The sequence below is a fragment of the Aspergillus neoniger genome (genome assembly GCF_003184625.1).
Source record: "Aspergillus neoniger CBS 115656 unplaced genomic scaffold BO87scaffold_42, whole genome shotgun sequence".
NCBI lineage: Eukaryota > Fungi > Ascomycota > Eurotiomycetes > Eurotiales > Aspergillaceae > Aspergillus > Aspergillus neoniger.
In genome coordinates this window covers 50,080-68,810 of record NW_020291170.1, presented here as the reverse complement: position 1 = coordinate 68,810, position 18,731 = coordinate 50,080, and the positions used below count along the sequence as shown (strand labels likewise).

The following is an 18,731-nucleotide window of genomic DNA, read 5'->3' as shown; positions in this document are numbered from 1 at the left end:
AACACAGCGAAAACATCAGTCTTTCCCCTCAATCGTCTAGAATCCCTTAAGATTACACACCACTTGAGGACTTGTATCATTAGCACCTTTCTTGTTTAGCATTTGTTCAGCATCATGCAGTCCCAACAGATCATCGTCTCCCATGCCGCCCGGCTTCTTCAACTTCCCCTTGAGAGCGTGGACCTGGAGTCCAGCTTCGTCAACCTGGGTGGTCATTCATTGCTTGCCTTGGGGCTGGCCTCCGCATGTAAGCGCGACGGTATTGCCTTGACCATGGAGTCTATTCTCCTGAGCAGCAGCATGGCCGAGCTCGTGGCTTCCGCCGTTGTTGAGGGTTCAGTAACGAACCATGTGCCTGTCATCTACCAAGCTGCAACAACCCAGACACAGTCAGCCACTGTTCAGAAGGATGTGCCTCGCAGCAACACAGCATCTGCCCTGACAGAAATGCAGATGTCATTTCTGCACAGCCACGAAACGACCCCGGGTTCCAACATGATCAACTTCTACGAAACATACCAGACGGCCCACCTGCCTGTCATCAAAGCCGCCTGGCAGGCTGTCATCCAGACCGAGCCCATCTTCCGCATGTCCTTCGAGTCAGATGCCTGCCATGAAACACCCTTGGCACCTTTCACGTGGACGGAGACAGTGGTCGACTCGCAGGAAGACTATGACGCTGCCATCGCGCGGGACGTTTACCCGGATACCATTCAGTGTGCATTTGAGGTTGTGACATTGCCTTCAGCAGGCATCAGCACGGTCATCTGGCGTGTCCACCACGCCTTTGTCGACGGGATGTCTGGTCAGCTTGTCTACGGCAAAGTCCGCGATGTCATCAATGGTCGTGCTATTACCGCCGGTGCCCCATTCGGCGAGGTGGCTAGCCGACTCCGTGTCTTTCAACAGGAACATCGCCAAATTCACCAGCAATTCTGGGCACAGCAGCGGGAGAAGCATCCCCAGCCTGCCGCTGAACTCGTTCTTCCTCCAGTCCGTGAAGAGATGCCTGCGGGTATCGACAATGTCACTTTCAATGTTCCCCTGGAAGAGATCTCCACTCGTGCTCGTCAAATTGGTGTATCTCTGTCTGCCTGGTATCACGCTGCCTGGGCCATGGCACTCTCTCTGTATACCGACTCTGACTCTGTTGTATTTGGCACCGTCCTGGCTGGTCGTAACCTGCCTATCGCAGGCATTGAGGATACCATTGGGCCGCTGATCAACGTCCTGCCCTTCCATGTGTCCATCGACCGTAAATTGTCGACTGCGGAGTATCTCCGTGCGGTGTTTGCCCACTCAGTCCAGCTGGCATCAGTACAGAGTTCCGTCCCGGATGACGGATACACCCGCAACTTCACCTCTGCGCTGGCGATGGAGTTCGAAATGCAGGCATCTGACAGTCACGCAGTCCGACCCGTGAAGGAGTCATGGTTCCGCGTCGTGCCCGACACTCCGCTGTCGATCTACACGACTTACACTGGCACTCTGCGTTTGTGCTTCCGGCCACAACAGTTCCATCGTGAGGACATTCAGATGCTTGCAGACCACTTCCATCATGCACTGAATCTGCTTTTGTCTGAGCAGACCGTGGAGGGCTGCATGAAGAACATCCTGACCGACAACTGCAAGGAGACCCTCATGCAGATGGGGAACTGCCAGACTGACTCGACCTCCTTGTGCTCCATCCACGACGACCTCGTCACGCTCTTCGAACGCGCTGTCCGCGAGACTCCCAACGGCATCGCTGTGGAAAAGGCTGGCACTCAGTTGACATACGCGGAGGTGGATCGACAGGCCAGCATCCTGGCTGCAAACTTGCAGATTCAACCTGGCGAAGTCGTCTGCGTCTTGGCCGACCGGTCCATCAACTGGATCGTTTCTATTTACGGCATTCTCAAGGCTGGTGGCGTCTACTCTGCCCAGGACCCTGGTCTGCCCGACCACATCCGCAACACCAACTTTCAGACAGCCGGTGGGAAGTTGTACCTCACGCCTGCCACGTCCCAGAAGCATCTTGCTCCCGAAGCATGTAACCTGTGCTACTCCGTCGAGGAACTGATCGCCAGTATCCCCGACAACTTCACTCCCCACCACCGCTCCGCCCCTCAGCCCGAAGACAACGCCTATCTGTGCTTCACCTCCGGCTCGACCGGTAAGCCGAAGGGAGTAATGTGCCACCACGCCGGTCTCGTAGCCTTCCAGAAAGACCTCGAGGTCCGACTCTTCGCCGGTCATGGCCAGCGCATCTCGCAGCTCATGTCGCCCGCCTTTGACGGCAGCATCCACGAGATCTTCTCGGCTCTCTGCTACGGCGCTACCCTGATACTGGCTGATGGCGCCGATACATTTGCCCACCTGAAAAAGAGCAACGCCGCCATCCTGACCCCTTCCGTGGCCAAGATCCTTCTGCCTGAGCAGTTCCCCGAGCTGCGCACCGTCTACCTCGTCGGTGAACCCGTGCCACAGTATGTCAACGACGTTTGGTCCAGCGCCACCACCCTCTACAACATGTATGGCCCTACCGAAGCCACTTGCGGTGCCACCATCCAACGCCTGCTCCCCGGCCAGCCCGTCACCATCGGCGGACCTAACGCCACCACGCGCATCTACATCCTCGGCCAGAACGGAAAGCTTCTCCCTCCCGGAGTGGTCGGCGAGATCTACTGCGCCGGTGTGCAGGTAGCCAATGGTTACATCGGTCGTCCTGAGTTGAACGCGGAGCGGTTCCTGCCCGACAACATTGTTGCACGCCCAGGCGAGAAGATGTACCGCACTGGAGACCGCGGCTACTTCAACCGGCTCGGCCAGGTTGAATGTCTCGGTCGCAATGATCGCCAGATCAAGCTGCGTGGCTACCGCACTGATCTCAACGATCTGGAGATTCGCGTGGCCAATGCTATTCCTGAGTCCACCGCCGTCGCTATTTGCCCCAAGGACGATTACCTCGTTGCCATGATCCAGCCAGAGACCCTCAAGGTCACCGATGTCCGCCAGCGTATGTCCCAGGTGCTGCCGGTGCACGCCATGCCCCGTCGCATCATGGTCGTCGACAAGTTCCCCATGACGCCTGCCGGCAAGCTCGACTACAAGGAGATCGCCAACCAGTGCACAGTGGTAGCTCAACTAGCCGCCAAGCGCACCCTCTCCAGCAAGACGGAGCACTCCCTTGCCGAGTTGTGGAAGGATCTACTCTCGCTGGGCTCAGATAGCGATGCCCTCACCCCGGAATCCAACTTCGTCGAGCTGGGCGGCCACTCCGTCATGCAACTCCGTCTCGCCAGCAGAGTCTCCCAAACCTTCGGGGTCAAGGTGCCCGTCCCACGCATCATCCAAGCCGCGAACCTCTCCGAACTGGCCCAGACAGTAGACGGCCTCGTCTCTCAGATCTCCTCCCCGGATGCATCCACCATCAAACCCCTCGGTCGCAACCGGGTATCCCCCATTGAACGGGAATGGCTGGAGAAGTACCAGCTGCAACTCGGCACGTCCGCCTTCAATGTCACTTTCGCCTGCAAGATTGACAGCACCAAGGTAGACAGCGAGCACCTCATCGCCTGCTGGAACGCCGTGCTCGCTCGCCACGACATCTTCCGCAGTCGCTCCCACCTCGACTACCGCGGCAAGGGACCCCGACGCACCTACGCTCGCTACTGTCCGCAGGTCATGCGCGTCCACGGCTTCAACCTCTGGCGCGAAGCCAACAGACCCTTCCACCTTGATCGCCAGCACCCGATCCGAGTGATCGTCTCCAAGTCCATGATGCTCGTCGCCATGAGCCATCTCATCGCCGATCTCACCACCCTACAGGTCATTCTGGGCGAAGTGGTCCGTCTGTACCGCGGCGATGGCCTCGGCCCCGTGAAGCGCAACTACCACGAGACAACGCAATGGAGCACCCAAGCGACCGCCAACGAGCGCGACTGGTGGGCGCAATACCTCGGCGACACCACCATCCAGCGGGAAGCCCTATACAGCATCCCCAACCTGACGCACCGCTCCAGCTACGGCGGCCAGACACACCTTGTCCGCCTGAACAAGACCCTCGCCACCCAAGCCATTCAATACACCGAGACGAACAGCGTCACACTGCACCAGCTAGCACTGGCCTCGGTGGCACTAGCCCTGCAGTCTCATCGCGACGACACGGACGTCGTCCTGGGCGGACCATACTTCAACCGAGGACAGGACGATCTCGACACGGTCGGATTGTTTCTAGAACCCATCCCTATTCGTATTCAGTTCTCGGCGTCGCGGGATCCGACCGCCGCATCGACCAAGTCGTTTGTTCGTGCCGTCCAACGGTCCAGCCAGTCGGCCATTGCGCATGCCATTCCATGGAACCAGTTGCTGGAGGCGGTGGGTGCTTCCGAGATGACTGATTTCCCGAACCATCCCTTGTTGGATGTCATGGTTACTTTCCATGATGATCGCTCGTCGCCAAAGTTACCGGTCGAGGGACTCGATCCGTTGGTTACGTATACGAAGGGGTCGAAGTTTGCGCTGTTGGTGGAGTTTTGTGCCATTTCTGATCGGACTATTTTGATGCGGTTGGAACATGATACGGAGTGTATTGAGAAGGAGAGGATTCAGGGTGTGGAGAAGTTGATTTTGGAGGCGTTGGGGATGATTGTTTCTGGGCAGGGATATGGTGCTATTAAGGAGAGGATGAGGGGGATGGCGGGTAGTGTTGGGGGAGAGAACAAGAAGGTGGAGAGGTACTTTGGCAAGAGATTGACGGAGCTGAGGAGTGAATAGTGGTTAGAATTGGCATGTTTCTAGATTGTGATGTTCTTATATTATAGATTTGCTTTGGGTACGGAGTTCTGGATATAGAATGTCATGATTATGCTATTATTATTGCATGCTTTACTGATCAAGATACATAAACTAGAAGTGGGCAAGAGTTTAGATTTCATACTGGATGAGCATAATAACCTCTGCTTCGGACTATCCAAAGGAACCTCTCACAATAGTACATACCATCACTAGATGCTATTCCCAATTACACTGTCATTCAGTAATAAGCATCCCATCCCCCACTCATTGCCAATCACTGTGCAGCAAAGGGACATCAAGCAACATCCCGCACATTCGCAGATGTATAACCACTGCTCGACACCCCCTCAGGCACCCAATACAGCTGCCACACCGTCGAGACATTTGTATCCTTGACATAGAACGTATCAAACAGCTCCCCAGAGTCGGACTCATACATGATCCAGCCCCCATACCAGATCCATTGATCAGTTACGGCATCCGAGGGGGTGTCATCGCCCGTGAAGCCAACCTCGGTGACCTCGTCCGCGTTGGGGCGGATGTACAGTAGAGTATCGTCGGGGAGGGCCACGCCCTCGGTGAGAGCTTCGGCGAAGACTTCGTCGGAGCTGTAGGTCACTGTGTGGGGTTAGTGCTGCCATGTGTCTTGAAGGGGGAGGAGAGGGGACTAACTGGTGATGTCGGTCACGACAGAGCCGTAGGTCCAGTCAGAGGCGGTGCCGAAGTAGGCAAGTCCTGGTTCAGTCAGTATCAATGATAGTGGTATGGTGAGGGGTGGTCTTACCATCAGCGTAGAATAACTTGACGGGTTCGGAGGTAAGTCCATAGGCGTAGAGGGTGAAGTTGCCGTCGGGATTGCGCTTGACCAGGTCCCCTAGCGGACGCAGAGGGTTGGCAGCTACGCTGCCGATGGCAGCAAGGCTAGAGAGGATAGTAGTTGTGAATGATGCCTTCATTTTTGCTAATGGTATTTCTGAGCGATTATGGAGGAGTTTGTTGGGCATGCGATGTCCTTATATAGACGATTCTTCACCGGTAGCAGAGACCCAGTGGGCAATACTTCTTCCGAAGCCATGAACAACCGCGATGATGCTAGGCTGGCAGCCATCCAGGACGCGTAATCACAATCCGAGCTGGATAAAAGGAAGCCGAAGTGGAGGAGCCAAGGACCCTAGCCTTTAGCCTCATATCCACCCAACTGGATTTTCTTCAGCTACTAGTTAGCGACGGTAGTCTGAATCAAGACTAGAAGAGCCTAAGCCAGTTTAGCTTCTGCAGAATAGCTTCCTGAGTCATGGGCTAGTGCTTGTGTTGAGGCGAAGGAATCAGCCGTTCATTCTAGCACTCTGCAGGATACGAGCTTGATTGTGGACACGAGCTTTGTCATGATTACTGCATGAATTTGCCGCTAAGATATCGCAAGTGCAGGACAGTGTATGTCGAGGCTAGTAAGTTACAACATCATCACGCTAGATCGGAACAAGCTTTAGTGATCTGAAAACCTCGCCTTAAACACACGCATGCATGACCAGTCAGCCGCCCATTTGACCGAGCCTAGCAAGTCTGCTGGGGATGCTCCATCGTCCAAATCCTCTGCCGTTGGGGCCAACATTTGCTTGAGTAGCGAATGTCGTTGAGTCAAGTCCTGCAGCATGCGATTAGGCGCAAATTCATCGTCTTGAGACGAAGCCGAATCAGCATCTTCTGGCACACTAACTCCCGGATCAGCCAGCAATTCCAAACGCAGCGTCTCCTCGGCCAGTGCGAGGATCCAATTCGAGTCGAATGGCCCCTCGCGATGCGGCCACGCACGCAGCAGTTTAATGGCTCGCCATCGGATGCGATAATCGCGAGAGGCAATGGCCCCAAGGTACAATGGTTGAACGACGCCCAGGTTGATACTGACGGTAGGACGCTCAGGGAACCGGTCCATAATCGACTCGGCAAAAGAGACGATCTCCTCCAGGTCTGGTGTGAAGGAAGCCATGACGGCTTCGTTGTGTCCCTGCGTGTTTACTTCCAGAGACACCATAATGCCGAGGTATTGGAGGTGAAGAAGTTCGGCACTCCTCTGCTCTTTACGATCCAGGAGATGGTAAGAGGTCCGGTAAAATGGCTCGAACGATTGCCAGAAACGTGATGCGAGAGAGCGGGCCCGCAGCCGGTTTGACTGAATGGTGCCGTAGTTGCGCGCGATTTCCTGCTCCGACATCCCCATACATGAGTTCTCCAAACGATACGCAGCACTCGTGACAAGGTTGAAGGCAGCGCAGGCATCGTCCAGGGTAGCAAAGGGGGCCGCCGAAGTCGGTGCCAACTGCCACTCTCCGGGCAGGGAATCGATGCATAACAGAGGCCCTCCGACTCCATAGTGGGCGGAAATGATGTCGATTTGCGCAAAGGCCGCGACCAGACACCGTTCAACTCGCCCCTGCCGGGGTGTGAGCGCCACCAATTCTCGCTCCGCCTGAAGCTCGCGGAGGATGCGCAGGCCACTTTGAAGATGGGTAAAGGCATCATCGTAGTGCCCCTGAAGCAGGTCACACAGGACGAAGAGCAGACAGCAGAGCAGGGTTACGTTGCGCAATCGGGGATCGGGTGAGGCCCGGCGCCTCGTGAGGGTCTGAAAGGCGCGGCCCAGCTGCTCTTGCGCAAAGCGCAGCCAGGGGCTTTGATACGTCGCGGGCAGGTTGGCAGCCAAAGGCATCCCTCGGGCTTCGGCGTCTTGGTGAATGGCGCTGAGGGCCACGGTCGCATGATAGACGGCTGGCTCAGACTGCCCCATCTGCAGCACTAGGTGCTGCCAGAGAGAGGAGTCGTACATCTCGCGGAAGGTAGGCACCGTATGGTATTGGAAGTAGGAGAAACAGCGGCGTTCATCGGATGTGATGGTCCATCGAAATCCACTCCCCAAGTCAGCGCTGATCTTGGACCATGAATCTTTCACCAAGGGAAGCCTCTGCAGTTCGTAGCCATCGCAAACGCGACCGGTGGAGGTACATCGCTGGCATGCGCCGGGGGTTTCATCACATTTCACACGGCGAGCCCTGCCTTGAGTCAGTAGTAGCCGATGAGAACCTGGGTCGTTCTCGGAGACCTACCGACAAGTGCGACATCCGGTTCTCGATCTCTTGCAACCGGATCGACGGCGCATAGATTCCGAACGGAATGGTACCAGTGTGTTGGGATTGTCCATGCTCCTATCGACGGGGAGGCTCAATCGGGGGTTTGCTGTTTCAGAGTCCTGGCGATACGCCAGGGGAACCAAAAGGTCGAGTCACGCCTAGAAAAACTAACGTGGCTAGCAGAGGATAGGCCAGCGGATCGTGGTCGGACCCAAAATGTCTGCAATGTGATTGATTGGCATCCAGACATCCGCCGTCTAGCGCGGCCACTAACACCACCGCAGCAGGCTCGAAGGAAGTTAGTCCGCTCTAGTTTCTTCCTGGGGGATTAAGGATACGGGCGAAGCAGTGGGAGACAGATTCAGTGCACATCATGGGATTACGATAGAAAATCGCTAAATCGAAGAGATCACAAATGTGGAGAGGAGAGGTGCATGAGAATTCCTGCGGTGATAATCTTGTAGCTGCCGATCACAGGCCCTCAGGTTGGTTATACATATCATCGTGCTCCTTCTCACGACCCTCCAAGCGTGTCAACTGCAGCCGCTTACTGGCCGACCGTAAGGCACCGTCACGCGCATCAACCAACGGTCGCACCCATTGCTCAACCACTCCGGTATTCTTCTCCTTGTCAGCCTGAGTCTGCACAGGAAACCAGGTATCGGCCAGCCCCGTCGGCCAGCCATTAATGTAAATATTCTCCCAGTTTCCGCGCGGCACCAGGTAGGTTTCATGGTAAATGGCCAGATGCGGATGGTCCTTTGCGATGCGAGCCCACCAGCGCACCCCTTCCATGTGGATCTCATCGTGGGCGAACTGATGGAGAGCAGCGTAGTCGCGGAGGTAGAAGACGGTCATGGACTCATTACCCGCTGCACTGTCGCTCTTCAGCCAGTGCGAGGAGCCCAATAGACCGTACTTGACAGGGTTGGCGCGCATGTCCCGTCGCATCTTATCGGCGCTGTCGCCCAATTCCTTCATGCCTGGGGCGAGTAGCCCGAGAGGATGGTGGCAGCGTGCACCCAAATGGAAGACCACGATAGACTCGCCCGCCGGTTCACTGCCAAAGCTGCCATCGGGCCGGGGATACTGAGCACTGCGCTTGATAGGGATGGATCCTGCCAAATACCGGTTGGGGGTCAGGTGGCAGGCCATCAGCAGATGGTCGATGGTTCTGTAGAGGAGGATCGCCGCGGTCGGAAGCAGGGAGAGGGAACCCAGCAGTAGAAATGCACAGCCTTGCACGAGCCCGCCTAGGAGGAGCCACGAGGAGAGGGTGAGGTTGTCGCGAACCATAGGCGAGAAAGAGCCCGCGGAGTCGGGCAGGGGAGTCGGGCCATCGCCACGGTCGCGTGGGACAGCTCGGGGTGGGAGGAGCGGTTTAAAGGTGGCCATATTGTGATGATGGGTAAATGGATGTCACTTGGGATATCACTGAATCCCATGTGGCTCGGGGTTGCATTTATAGGGCACTGAAACCTTGGGTCAGATGGCATCGGGCAGTGCCCATCCTTCGCTAACCTGATCCACTTTTCCACTTAATTTTTTTTTTTTTTTTTTTTTTTTTTTTTTTTTTTTTTTTTTTTTTTTTTTGGGGTTTTTTTTTGGGGGGGGGGGCCCCCCCCCCCCCCCCCCCCACAGGACCAGACGGACGGACAAATGACAGGCGCCTCGACCGTAAGCAATCCTGCGGATGGAAGTGAAAGGGATCCGCCCGTGAATCATGCCCAGCAAGTATTCTATCTTCCCATTACTGCGGGCGACGAGTGCGTTGGGGTACTCGTGTTCCGAAAGGCACACCACTCAGAGTGGATGGGTGGATCATGATGTACAGCTGAAAATGATAAATGTGTAGGGACAATGCAGAACTCTGCAAAAAGTAGGGACATGATGAAAGATGAAGATGAGCATGACGATGCGATTCATGAGGAACCAGTTACACTGCAGGAAATGGAATGCTGAACCGGTCCGGGAATCCAGGTATCCGGCATGCAGGTGGTACGAAAGAAAAAGTTACTTCTGATCCTTTCAAATCAAAAGGAACCCCTGAAGGTCCATTGCCATGCACTGTGTAACCGTGGTTGTTGGTTGATCTACCTTTGTGCTACTTGCATGTCTGTACACGAGTATAACCAGTCAGTCTCGCCAGTGGATCCTCTGCTGATCCTCTCAAGGCTTATCGGTCAGACTTGACTTGGTATCCGGCCGGGTATGGTCCACTCTTGGGAAAAAGGTCCGTTCTGCTAAATTTGAAGTCTACTGCTTCTGCTGATACACTCTTAAATAGAGGACGCATGGTTGTCAGTTCATTAAGAACTCTTTAAGTCATTAAATAGGGTCTCTGTTCTCCCCCGATCGGTTTCCTCGGATAAATAATCCTCCGTCATTGCCTCAGGCAGAGGGGGGATGGGCAGGGAATCTATTATTTGGGTCATTTGAATGTATCAAACTCATGAAAGTGCTCTGCGATTTCTATGTCCCAGACGCATAGACCTTATCATGTCTGCAGTATATGCTGAGATTCATCAGACAGCCTCCATGTTTGCAAGAATGTCATTTTCTTCTAGGAACTCCGCCCACGACTGCAGGCGAAGACCTGGAATCTGGGTTGTGTCGATTAGTTCCCGTGTATTGGTCAGTTCTATTTGGAAGTTTTTACGTACCTCTTTGGCCTGGATGTATTCTGATGCATCACACACGTTTCCAAACTTCTCAAACATCAAGAGCTGCTCGGTATAATCCAGAGCAATCTCAGGAGACAGACCTTGACTCTCCAGCTTCTTTTGATGCTCATCGGGACTTATCACATGGTAAACTGTCTGTAACCCATATTCTGGAAGATTCTTCGTAAGTCCAACAGGTCATGTAACGCCAGATAGAAAGTTGGGTAGGGGTAGTTACTTTTACCAATCATGGCTTGCTTCTCTGCCTCCGAAATGGCTTCACTATAGAAAGCCACGGTCTTTGTGAAGTACGTGACTCCATCTTCCAGGATTAGTCGGACAAGCTTGCCTGTGTCACGAATCGATCCGTTCGGCATGACAGTAGACGGGCTGTGCGGCAAGTACATATGATACACGCCTTGCGCATCCTAGAATCACCTGGTAAGATTGTATGCCAAGTCTCAATTATGTAGTAATTAGGTAACTTGGGAGAACCAACAGGTTGTGAGAGGTAACGTTCAGGATGAGACAGGCAGTTCTCAAAATAATTGGGAAAGAGCACAACCGTAGTCTTGCCCCACAACTCTGGATACTGCTGCTGTATGTAGTCTGCAACTAGACTCTTGCTCTTCCAGTGGTGAATGTTTTTTAAGATGCCCCCGGAAACCCTCTCAGGATCAGGGAGCGAGCTCCAAGTAAAATGCTGGACGGTAGAGGTTTGAGCTGCGGCGTCTATAATGGTTCGGCCCTGGGTAGCTTCTGCCTTGGCTGACCGTGTTGCCCAAAAGTCTGTCATAGCAAAGATAGCATCGGCGCCCGTAAACGCCCGAAGAAGAACGTCGATGCCGGCATTTAGATCAAACGCCTGAACTTCTGCCCCATGTTCTGCCAGCTCTTGTGCTGCTGGCTTGCTCGGATCGCGCGTCAAAGCCCTGACATGGTACAGATGCGGGCTTTTCAAGAGCTCCCTAGCGACAGGACCTCCCTGTAGACGTATCAGCGATCAGAAGAAATATATTGCAATGTTTAGCAAGATCTAAGCATGCAACGGACCTGTGAGCCCGTGGCGCCGATGACAACGACAGTGCGACGAGACATGTTGACAGGACGGAAGAAGGCTTATACTGGTAAGATGTCAGAATATGATGGGAAAACTGAAAGATACTACAAATACATGCTGTTCGGTCAGATATATAGTGGTTGAATGAACTGGAGGGGCTGCTGATGTGTTCGGTCTTCGGCTTATCGGTCTCATCGAAGGCCCGAGAGGCTGGAAGGCTGGAATGGATATACGAGATATTCAAGGTACATTAGCTCCGGTTGAGCAATCTGGATTATACCTTGATATGAAAAAGCTTTGACTCAAGTGACAATGATTCCACCAGACATGGTGGTAAGCCAATGGCAATAGCAGCGGGGACAACAAGAAGTACGTAGTAGTTCTGGGTACCAACAGTAAATTTAGTAGTCGGGTGTGATACATAAACTGCGTTAGTACCACAGCCAAAAGAAAGCGAGCGGCTGGCTACCACTCTTCCTTACTGGTACTGGTGCCTGTCCAGCATCTGAAGAATTGAGACATATCATCCTAAGAGAATTAGATACCGCAGGCATAATGTGATCCCACTGCTACGATGCTTCTTCTGCCGACTTACTGTCTTGGGGCGCATTTTTACGGTGCCTCAGGCAACGACAACGCCTTGGCAGCTGCCAGTCATTTGTTTCGTAGATTTTTCTTGCCCTTTGCTCCCATTTCTCACTGGACGAAGATAATAGAGGTACTCATCTTCACTCGATGACATTCTTGTCATACTGTGGAACTAAAGCTCCCATTCCAGCTATCTAGATTGCAGCCGCGATGGCGATCTCCGAAAGGTACACAGGGGACCGCAGCGCAGCCAACCTGACGGTCGCAAAAGCCGCTCGGCAGCACAAGGATGTTTGTTATTATTATTCATGATCCCTCTAAAAACCCCTTATTTCCCTTGACCCCCAGATCTTTGCACCTATCCTACGATCAGTCTATCAATTATCTGGGTGCTGAAACCATTACAGCTTCATCATGCCGGCAAATAGCCTTCTAGCCTTTCTACTCAAGAATGCTTCTTTTTCGGCCGCCATCGCGGTCGGCTTATACGCGACGCTGTTGGGCCTACTGACAACGCAAACATTCCAATCCCACGTGGTGTACTTGCATGCCATTGAAATGACATGGTTTAAAGACCTCAATGTCCCTGAAACCTTTGGCTTTCTACGCAACCAGGTCACCCCTTTTACAATCCGGACCCCCGATGGGGAGAAACTTTACGTCTGGCACATCCTGCCGGTGGAACTGTACCGCCAACACGAACAGTCCCTGGTTGCGGAGCCCACAGGATTGGTCTCCGAAATCACCTCCCGGCTCTCCTTCCAGCTTCTGCGCGACGATCCTGATGCTCGCCTGATATTGCACATGCATGGTGCCGGGGGCACGGTGGGTTCGGGATATCGCGTTCCTAACTACCGGGCGCTGTCCGCTGGACAGCCAGACAAGATCCATGTTCTCACTTTCGATTATCGGGGGTTTGGGCGGAGTACTGGTCAACCCTCGGAGGCGGGCCTGATCACCGACGCCCGTGCGGTGGCCGACTGGGCCATGACGGTCGCTGGCATTCCCCCCTCTCGCATTCTCATCTTCGGTCAGTCTATGGGGACTGCCGTCAGCCTTGCCATCACCCGCGACCTTGCTGTCCAATCTCCGCCCGTGGTCTTTGCTGGCACCGTGCTGGTGGCCCCGTTTGTCGATGTTGCGACGTTGGTTTCGACCTATCGTGTGGCGGGCATCATTCCGATCCTGTCTCCACTTGCGCACTTCCCATGGCTTTTCGAATCCCTGCAGCGCTTTATTCGGGAAAAGTGGCCAAGCAAAGATCGCATTGCGGAGTATGTGCGGGCTAACGAACTGAATGGGGAAAAATACCACCTCACCATCATCCACGCCGAAGACGACTACGACATTCCCTCTCACCACAGCCAGGCCATGTTCTGGCATGCAGTCTGGGGAACTGTACCTGAAGGCATCAGCTATGATGAGCTAGAGCTTAAGAAATTAGCCACCAAAGTAGACCTTGGTGCTGCTGGCACTGTCATGGAATGGAAGACCGACAATGGCATCATCCGGGAGCAGATCCTGAAGACTGGCTTGCATGATGCTATAATGGGGTATCCGGTAGTTACCATGGCCGTTATGCGTGCTTTCCAGTCGGTAAACCCAGCCTTCACGGGTATGCTGCACGGAAACTAGGATGAACCGATGGACAGACATAAATGCAGAGGACACCCCGATGGGTCGGATGCACAGCCGAGCAGCCAATAGATTCTGCATAATTCGTCGTGTTCACGTAGAACGCTGTCAATCTTGAGCTGCTTCTAGCCTACTTAGAGCAGCGGGTAGTTGAACTACCACTTGCTATGGCTGCCAATAACACGCGTCTGCAGACGTTCTAGTATCATTGCTAAGGATAGCAACCAGTACCTTTAAAATCACGATGCGATTTATATACCGTTAAAGCTCTTGGTACAAAACTTAGAACAGTCCTCTCAGTCGGAGGTCGCCCATGGTCTTGAAGGGGCGACCCAGGCGTTTCTGCGAAGTTACCAACTCTTGTCTCCCAAATTGCTGTCTAAAATCATTTACAACCCCCCCCCCCCTTGGAGAGTCACTGGATGCATGCCACACCTAGTGGCAATACTAAGTGGACGAACGCTTCGATTCGCTTGATGGCGATGTGGTAGTGAATGATAGAGACAACCAAGTGGGGCTGGTCGTTTTGTAGTCGCTGCTGTCCGATATTCCCACGCGTGCGATTGTTATAGACCATGGGTTCACCTTGTCTTAATTGAATGGGCTTGGTCAATGGCAAGGATAGCCGCAGCTAGCTAGGGTATCTACATGTGCCAAGTGGGTTGGGTTGGCAGGTATCCATAATTATGGTGGATCCTGTTGGATGGGACAAAGAAAACCCCTGCATGTTTTTTGGTTATTCCGATACATACAAGGACTGCTGAGAGCAAACGGAAATTTCCTGAACCTTGTGCTTCGCCAACCTCAGCAAGGCCGCCCAATCCAGCGCTCACCATCCATATGTTCACTGCCCCGGTTAATTCCGTACTTTCACCTTCCTTTCTGCGTTTGGCCTTATAAAGACACGGTTCTCCCCTGGTTGGCCTCAAACGACATCGGTCTCGGAAACATCATCATCGCCATCATCGAGATTTCAATTTCCTTTTTCTCTTCTTTGACCACTACTTCGCTGCCTATCATGACTACTTGGACTCCCTCTTCCGGCTATGATCCGCGCTCGGAGCTACTTCCCAACATCTTTGACTACTATGCCCAGGTCAAGCCAGATGCCATCTATGCAGAATACCCGGTGAACCCTATGACCTATGAGGAAGGCTACAGGCCAATCACCTACAAAGCTTTGGCCAGCGCTATCAATGGTGTCGCTGGCTGGCTGACAAAGACCCTGGGCCCTGGAACAGGAGAAACTTCGGCCTATCTTGGACCGAATGACTTGCGATACCCGGCATTAGTATTGGGCGCAGTCAAGGCTGGATACTGTGTAGGATGGCCCATTTACGTAGTGCGGTTTTCGGGGAAACCTGCTGGCATGGGTATATTAACAGATGTTTCTCGCGTCGCCGCGCAACAGTGCAGTGGCCCATCAGTCGCTATTCACTAAACTCGGGTGCGCGACGCTCCTGGCCCCATCACCACGGCCGCCATTCATCGCGGGAATTCTCGACGCCCACTCAGTGAAGGTTGTTGATGTTCCTAGTATGGCGGAACTACTCGCCACCGAGTATCCAGTCTTTCCTTACCACAAAACCTATCTTGAAGCAGCACATGATCGACTGGTTATCCTTCACACATCAGGATCAACGGGAATTCCTAAGCCCATCATCTGGACCCATGACAGTGCCGTCAAGCATATGCATATGCAAAGACTCGATATACCCGCTGGCTGCGAAGGCTAGGACAGCTGGGGGTTCGGCAAGCGCATGTATCTCTCTTTGCCTCCTTTCCATGTAAGGTTTCCACCATTACAGCGCACTGCAACTGCTAACTGCTACTGTAGGCCGCTGGACTAGGGCATATTCTCTTTATCACCATGCCTGTTGATACCACCCTGATAATGCCTACTGCTGCCGGTCTTCCCAGCGCGACCGGGATGGTAGCGGCGAGGAAGCAGACCCCATTTAACTGGGCAATTGTTGTCGCATCAATCGTACTGGAATTGTCCCAATCGGCTGATCTGCTGGAGTACTGCGGCAACCATCTGGAGTACATGATCTATTGTGGCGGGGATCTGCCCCAGCCTGTCGGGGACATAGTAGCCCGCAAGCTGAGAATTGTGAACGGCTATGGCGCTTCCGAGCTGGGGATCCTAAATGTGATCCACGATATGGGCAAATGGGATCCCCTCAAAGACTGGCGCTATCTTCCCTTCCATCCACAGCTGGGCGTTGAATTCCGGCATGTGTCCGGGGACGAGTATGAGGCGGTGATGGTGCGCACACCAGAGCGCGAGGGTCACCAATTTCCCTTTGCAATCTTCACCGACCGACAGGAGTATCACACCAACGACCTGATGGTGCGCCACCCGGATCCCGCCAAGTCGGACCTCTGGCGGCCGTCTGCAAGGTTGGATGATGTGATTGTTTTCCTCAATGGCGAGAAGACAGATCCCGTCTCGATGGAGGGCCACATACTCGCCTCTAATCCTGAGGTGACAGGGGCTCTGGTTGCCGGCGCGCAACGCTTTCAAGCCGCTCTTATCATTGAACTGGGCCACTCAGAAGTAGGACTGAGCACGAGCCACCGGGCCGCTGCCATTGAAAGACTCTGGCCCAGCATACAGCAGGCGAACGAGGAGTGTCCAGCCCATGCCCGTATCGCCAAGAGCCACATTCTTTTCACCACTCCGGAGAAGCCCATGCTGCGTGCCGGAAAGGGCACCGTACAACGCGCAGGTACTTTGGCAATGTACGCAGCAGAGCTCGACGCCCTCTACGCGGACGCCGAGAAGCTTGCTCAGCATGACGCTGTCGAAACACCCGGTCCCGGGGCTGTGAACGATGTCGTCAAGGTTGCTGCGTTCATCCGCGCGTCTCTCCTGGCCATTACTGGTTGGAGTGCGGAGAAGGTGTCCGACACAGAAAGTTGGTTCACTCTAGGAATGGACTCGTTGCAGGCAATAACTATGACGCGTGTGCTCAAGCAAGGTCTCAATCTACCAACTCTCACACCTGACTTGATTTATTTGCACCCCTCGATAACGGACCTTACCCAAGCAGTTCAACAGCTGGACGAGCAGGGCAAACAGTCTACCGAAGTTCAACAACAAGGTCTCCTTCAGGAGCGGGGCAAACTACTGGAGCTATTTACCAGTCAAATCGAACAGCCCAGCCCTGCCGCCATTCACACTGCCAACACCACAAGCCCCGCAAAGCACACTGTGATCCTTACCGGCTCCACCGGCCAGCTAGGAACTTATATCCTGGATGCGCTCCTGAGAGACCCCTCTGTGGCGCACGTCCACTGCCTGAACCGAGGGGACCATGCTCGTGAGAGACAACCCAACCGCATCAAGGAGTATAGCCTCACCCCACTGGCCGATAACGAAGGCCGTCTAAGCTTCTGGACCGCGGACCTAAGCCAGGACGGCGATTTGGGTCTAGAGCCCGAAGTCTACACCCAGCTGCAGCAAACCGCCACGCTAATCATCCACAGCGCCTGGACCGTGAACTTCAACCTCCCCCTAGCAACCTTCAAACCCCACATGCAGGGCGTGGTAAATCTGATCAACTTCGCAACCCGCAGCCCACAATCTCCGCATCTATTCTTCCTCTCATCCATCAGCTCGGTCATGGGCCATCGTAACAGCGAGTCTGGCCTGATACCAGAAACCGTCCTTACCACCACCACCCCTGCCCCGAATGGCTACGCTAACAGTAAATACATTGCCGAAAAACTGCTTGATTACGCTGCGAAGCTGCAGGAAGTGCAACAAAATAGCCCCGAACAAGCACGAGCTGCCCCATCCTTCTCCTTCGCTCGAGCGGGCCAAGTCGCAGGCGCTGTGCGATCTCCCGCCCTCTGGAATCGCGCCGAGTGGTTCCCAAGTCTTGTTCAGAGCTCACGACACCTCCAGGCTCTGCCCAATACCCTGGGTCTGATGGACCGGATAGACTGGGTACCTGTTGATCATCTAGCCGAAGTACTAGTTGAGCTAGCTCTTCTTGGTGCTGCCGACAATCATGGCTGCCCCTCTGCTACCGGTTCGCCCCGGGCGGTCCAAGTCTACCATCCCGTCAACCTCCACTCCCTATCCTGGGATTTGATACGGCCAGTCGTGGCCGACGCGCTTCTCGCGCGAGGCAAGGGCAACGCTGGAAAGATGATTGAAACAATCTCATTACGCGAGTGGGCGCAGCGTGTCCGGCGTGACATCGAAGTAGCCAGTGTTAGCTTCTCGGCTGATACTAAGGATAGCAAAGGGTTGGGTGGAAAGGAGCTGCAGGCACTGTAAGAGCAGAACCCGGCTGCCGAACTGTTAGATTTCTTTGAGGGTTTGGAAACAGAACACACTCTACCAATTGTCTTTGAGTCGGTGCACACTGCGAAGATGAGTAAGAAGTTACGCGAGGTGGAGGGCGTACGGCCTGAGTGGTTGAGAAAGTGGATTAGGGAATGGTTGGCCTAACTTGTTTGTTTGGATGAGAGCATTACTGGTTCATGTAGTTATATTTCGGTGAGCCGCTACATCAGATGATTTCATAGAATTATACCTTCGCTCTCAAGCTTGCGACTCTTTCGGCTCAAGCAGAGTGGCTGCTATCATAGGTTGTTGATAAACTGGTTTTAAATGATATCGCACGCCGTACCACATGGCCGAGACCGATTGTGTCCTGTCACATTTGGTTATTGGCTTCCTAAAGCACACCACCTACCACGATGGTCAAGTCGAAGGTATCAGGATGAATGAATTGTGTAACATAAGTCACCTCTTCCTTGGGGCCAAGTTCTCGCCGATGTAAAGATCGACAGTGGGTAGACCGGGCCCAATGTGGAGTTGTATAGCAAGTCGCCAAATCGATACTCGATCCCACAACTTGTCTT

General features: G+C 53.9%; 7 protein-coding genes across 7 annotated transcripts; 3 read left to right on the top strand and 4 right to left on the bottom strand.

The window, feature by feature from the left end:
* Positions 1 to 114: 114 nt before the first annotated feature.
* BO87DRAFT_410144 (nonribosomal peptide synthase GliP-like protein) lies at positions 115 to 4,805 on the top strand (the record flags this gene model as incomplete). The annotated part of the gene is made up of 2 exons (XM_025626298.1): positions 115 to 4,684; positions 4,783 to 4,805. The coding sequence occupies 2 exons, from the start codon at positions 115 to 117 to the stop codon at positions 4,803 to 4,805; spliced, it is 4,593 nt and encodes a 1,530-aa protein (XP_025475360.1).
* A 269-nt stretch (positions 4,806 to 5,074) lies between these two features.
* Positions 5,075 to 5,735, bottom strand: BO87DRAFT_318581 (uncharacterized protein; the record flags this gene model as incomplete). Its single annotated transcript, XM_025619808.1, has 3 exons — positions 5,075 to 5,397; positions 5,452 to 5,514; positions 5,564 to 5,735. 3 exons carry the CDS (start codon positions 5,733 to 5,735, stop codon positions 5,075 to 5,077), a joined length of 558 nt encoding a protein of 185 aa, XP_025475359.1.
* A 530-nt stretch (positions 5,736 to 6,265) lies between these two features.
* On the bottom strand, positions 6,266 to 7,933 carry BO87DRAFT_318647 (Zn(II)2Cys6 transcription factor; the record flags this gene model as incomplete). The annotated part of the gene is made up of 2 exons (XM_025619811.1): positions 6,266 to 7,826; positions 7,881 to 7,933. The coding sequence occupies 2 exons, from the start codon at positions 7,931 to 7,933 to the stop codon at positions 6,266 to 6,268; spliced, it is 1,614 nt and encodes a 537-aa protein (XP_025475358.1).
* On the bottom strand, positions 7,880 to 9,382 carry fmaE (monooxygenase fmaE). Its single transcript, XM_025624243.1, has one exon. It carries the CDS (start codon positions 9,297 to 9,299, stop codon positions 8,376 to 8,378), a length of 924 nt encoding a protein of 307 aa, XP_025475357.1. The 5' UTR covers positions 9,300 to 9,382; the 3' UTR covers positions 7,880 to 8,375.
* A 1,047-nt stretch (positions 9,383 to 10,429) lies between these two features.
* BO87DRAFT_318639 (NmrA/HSCARG family protein) lies at positions 10,430 to 11,665 on the bottom strand (the record flags this gene model as incomplete). The annotated part of the gene is made up of 5 exons (XM_025619810.1): positions 10,430 to 10,507; positions 10,568 to 10,737; positions 10,806 to 10,995; positions 11,067 to 11,552; positions 11,621 to 11,665. 5 exons carry the CDS (start codon positions 11,663 to 11,665, stop codon positions 10,430 to 10,432), a joined length of 969 nt encoding a protein of 322 aa, XP_025475356.1.
* Positions 11,666 to 12,565: 900 nt separating this feature from the next.
* BO87DRAFT_380185 (alpha/beta hydrolase) lies at positions 12,566 to 14,075 on the top strand. Its single transcript, XM_025624242.1, has one exon. It carries the CDS (start codon positions 12,630 to 12,632, stop codon positions 13,848 to 13,850), a length of 1,221 nt encoding a protein of 406 aa, XP_025475355.1. The 5' UTR covers positions 12,566 to 12,629; the 3' UTR covers positions 13,851 to 14,075.
* Positions 14,076 to 14,868: 793 nt separating this feature from the next.
* BO87DRAFT_410139 (acetyl-CoA synthetase-like protein) lies at positions 14,869 to 18,315 on the top strand (the record flags this gene model as incomplete). The annotated part of the gene is made up of 5 exons (XM_025626297.1): positions 14,869 to 15,171; positions 15,236 to 15,532; positions 15,587 to 15,637; positions 15,688 to 18,075; positions 18,145 to 18,315. 5 exons carry the CDS (start codon positions 14,869 to 14,871, stop codon positions 18,313 to 18,315), a joined length of 3,210 nt encoding a protein of 1,069 aa, XP_025475354.1.
* Between the last annotated feature and the right edge of the window lie 416 nt (positions 18,316 to 18,731).

What these genes read in the sequence shown, in the direction of transcription:
- fmaE (XM_025624243.1), bottom strand. Translation starts at nt 9,299, where the DNA reads ATGGCCACCTTTAAACCGCTCCTCCCACCCCGAGCTGTCCCACGCGAC.
- BO87DRAFT_380185 (XM_025624242.1), top strand. Translation starts at nt 12,630, where the DNA reads ATGCCGGCAAATAGCCTTCTAGCCTTTCTACTCAAGAATGCTTCTTTT.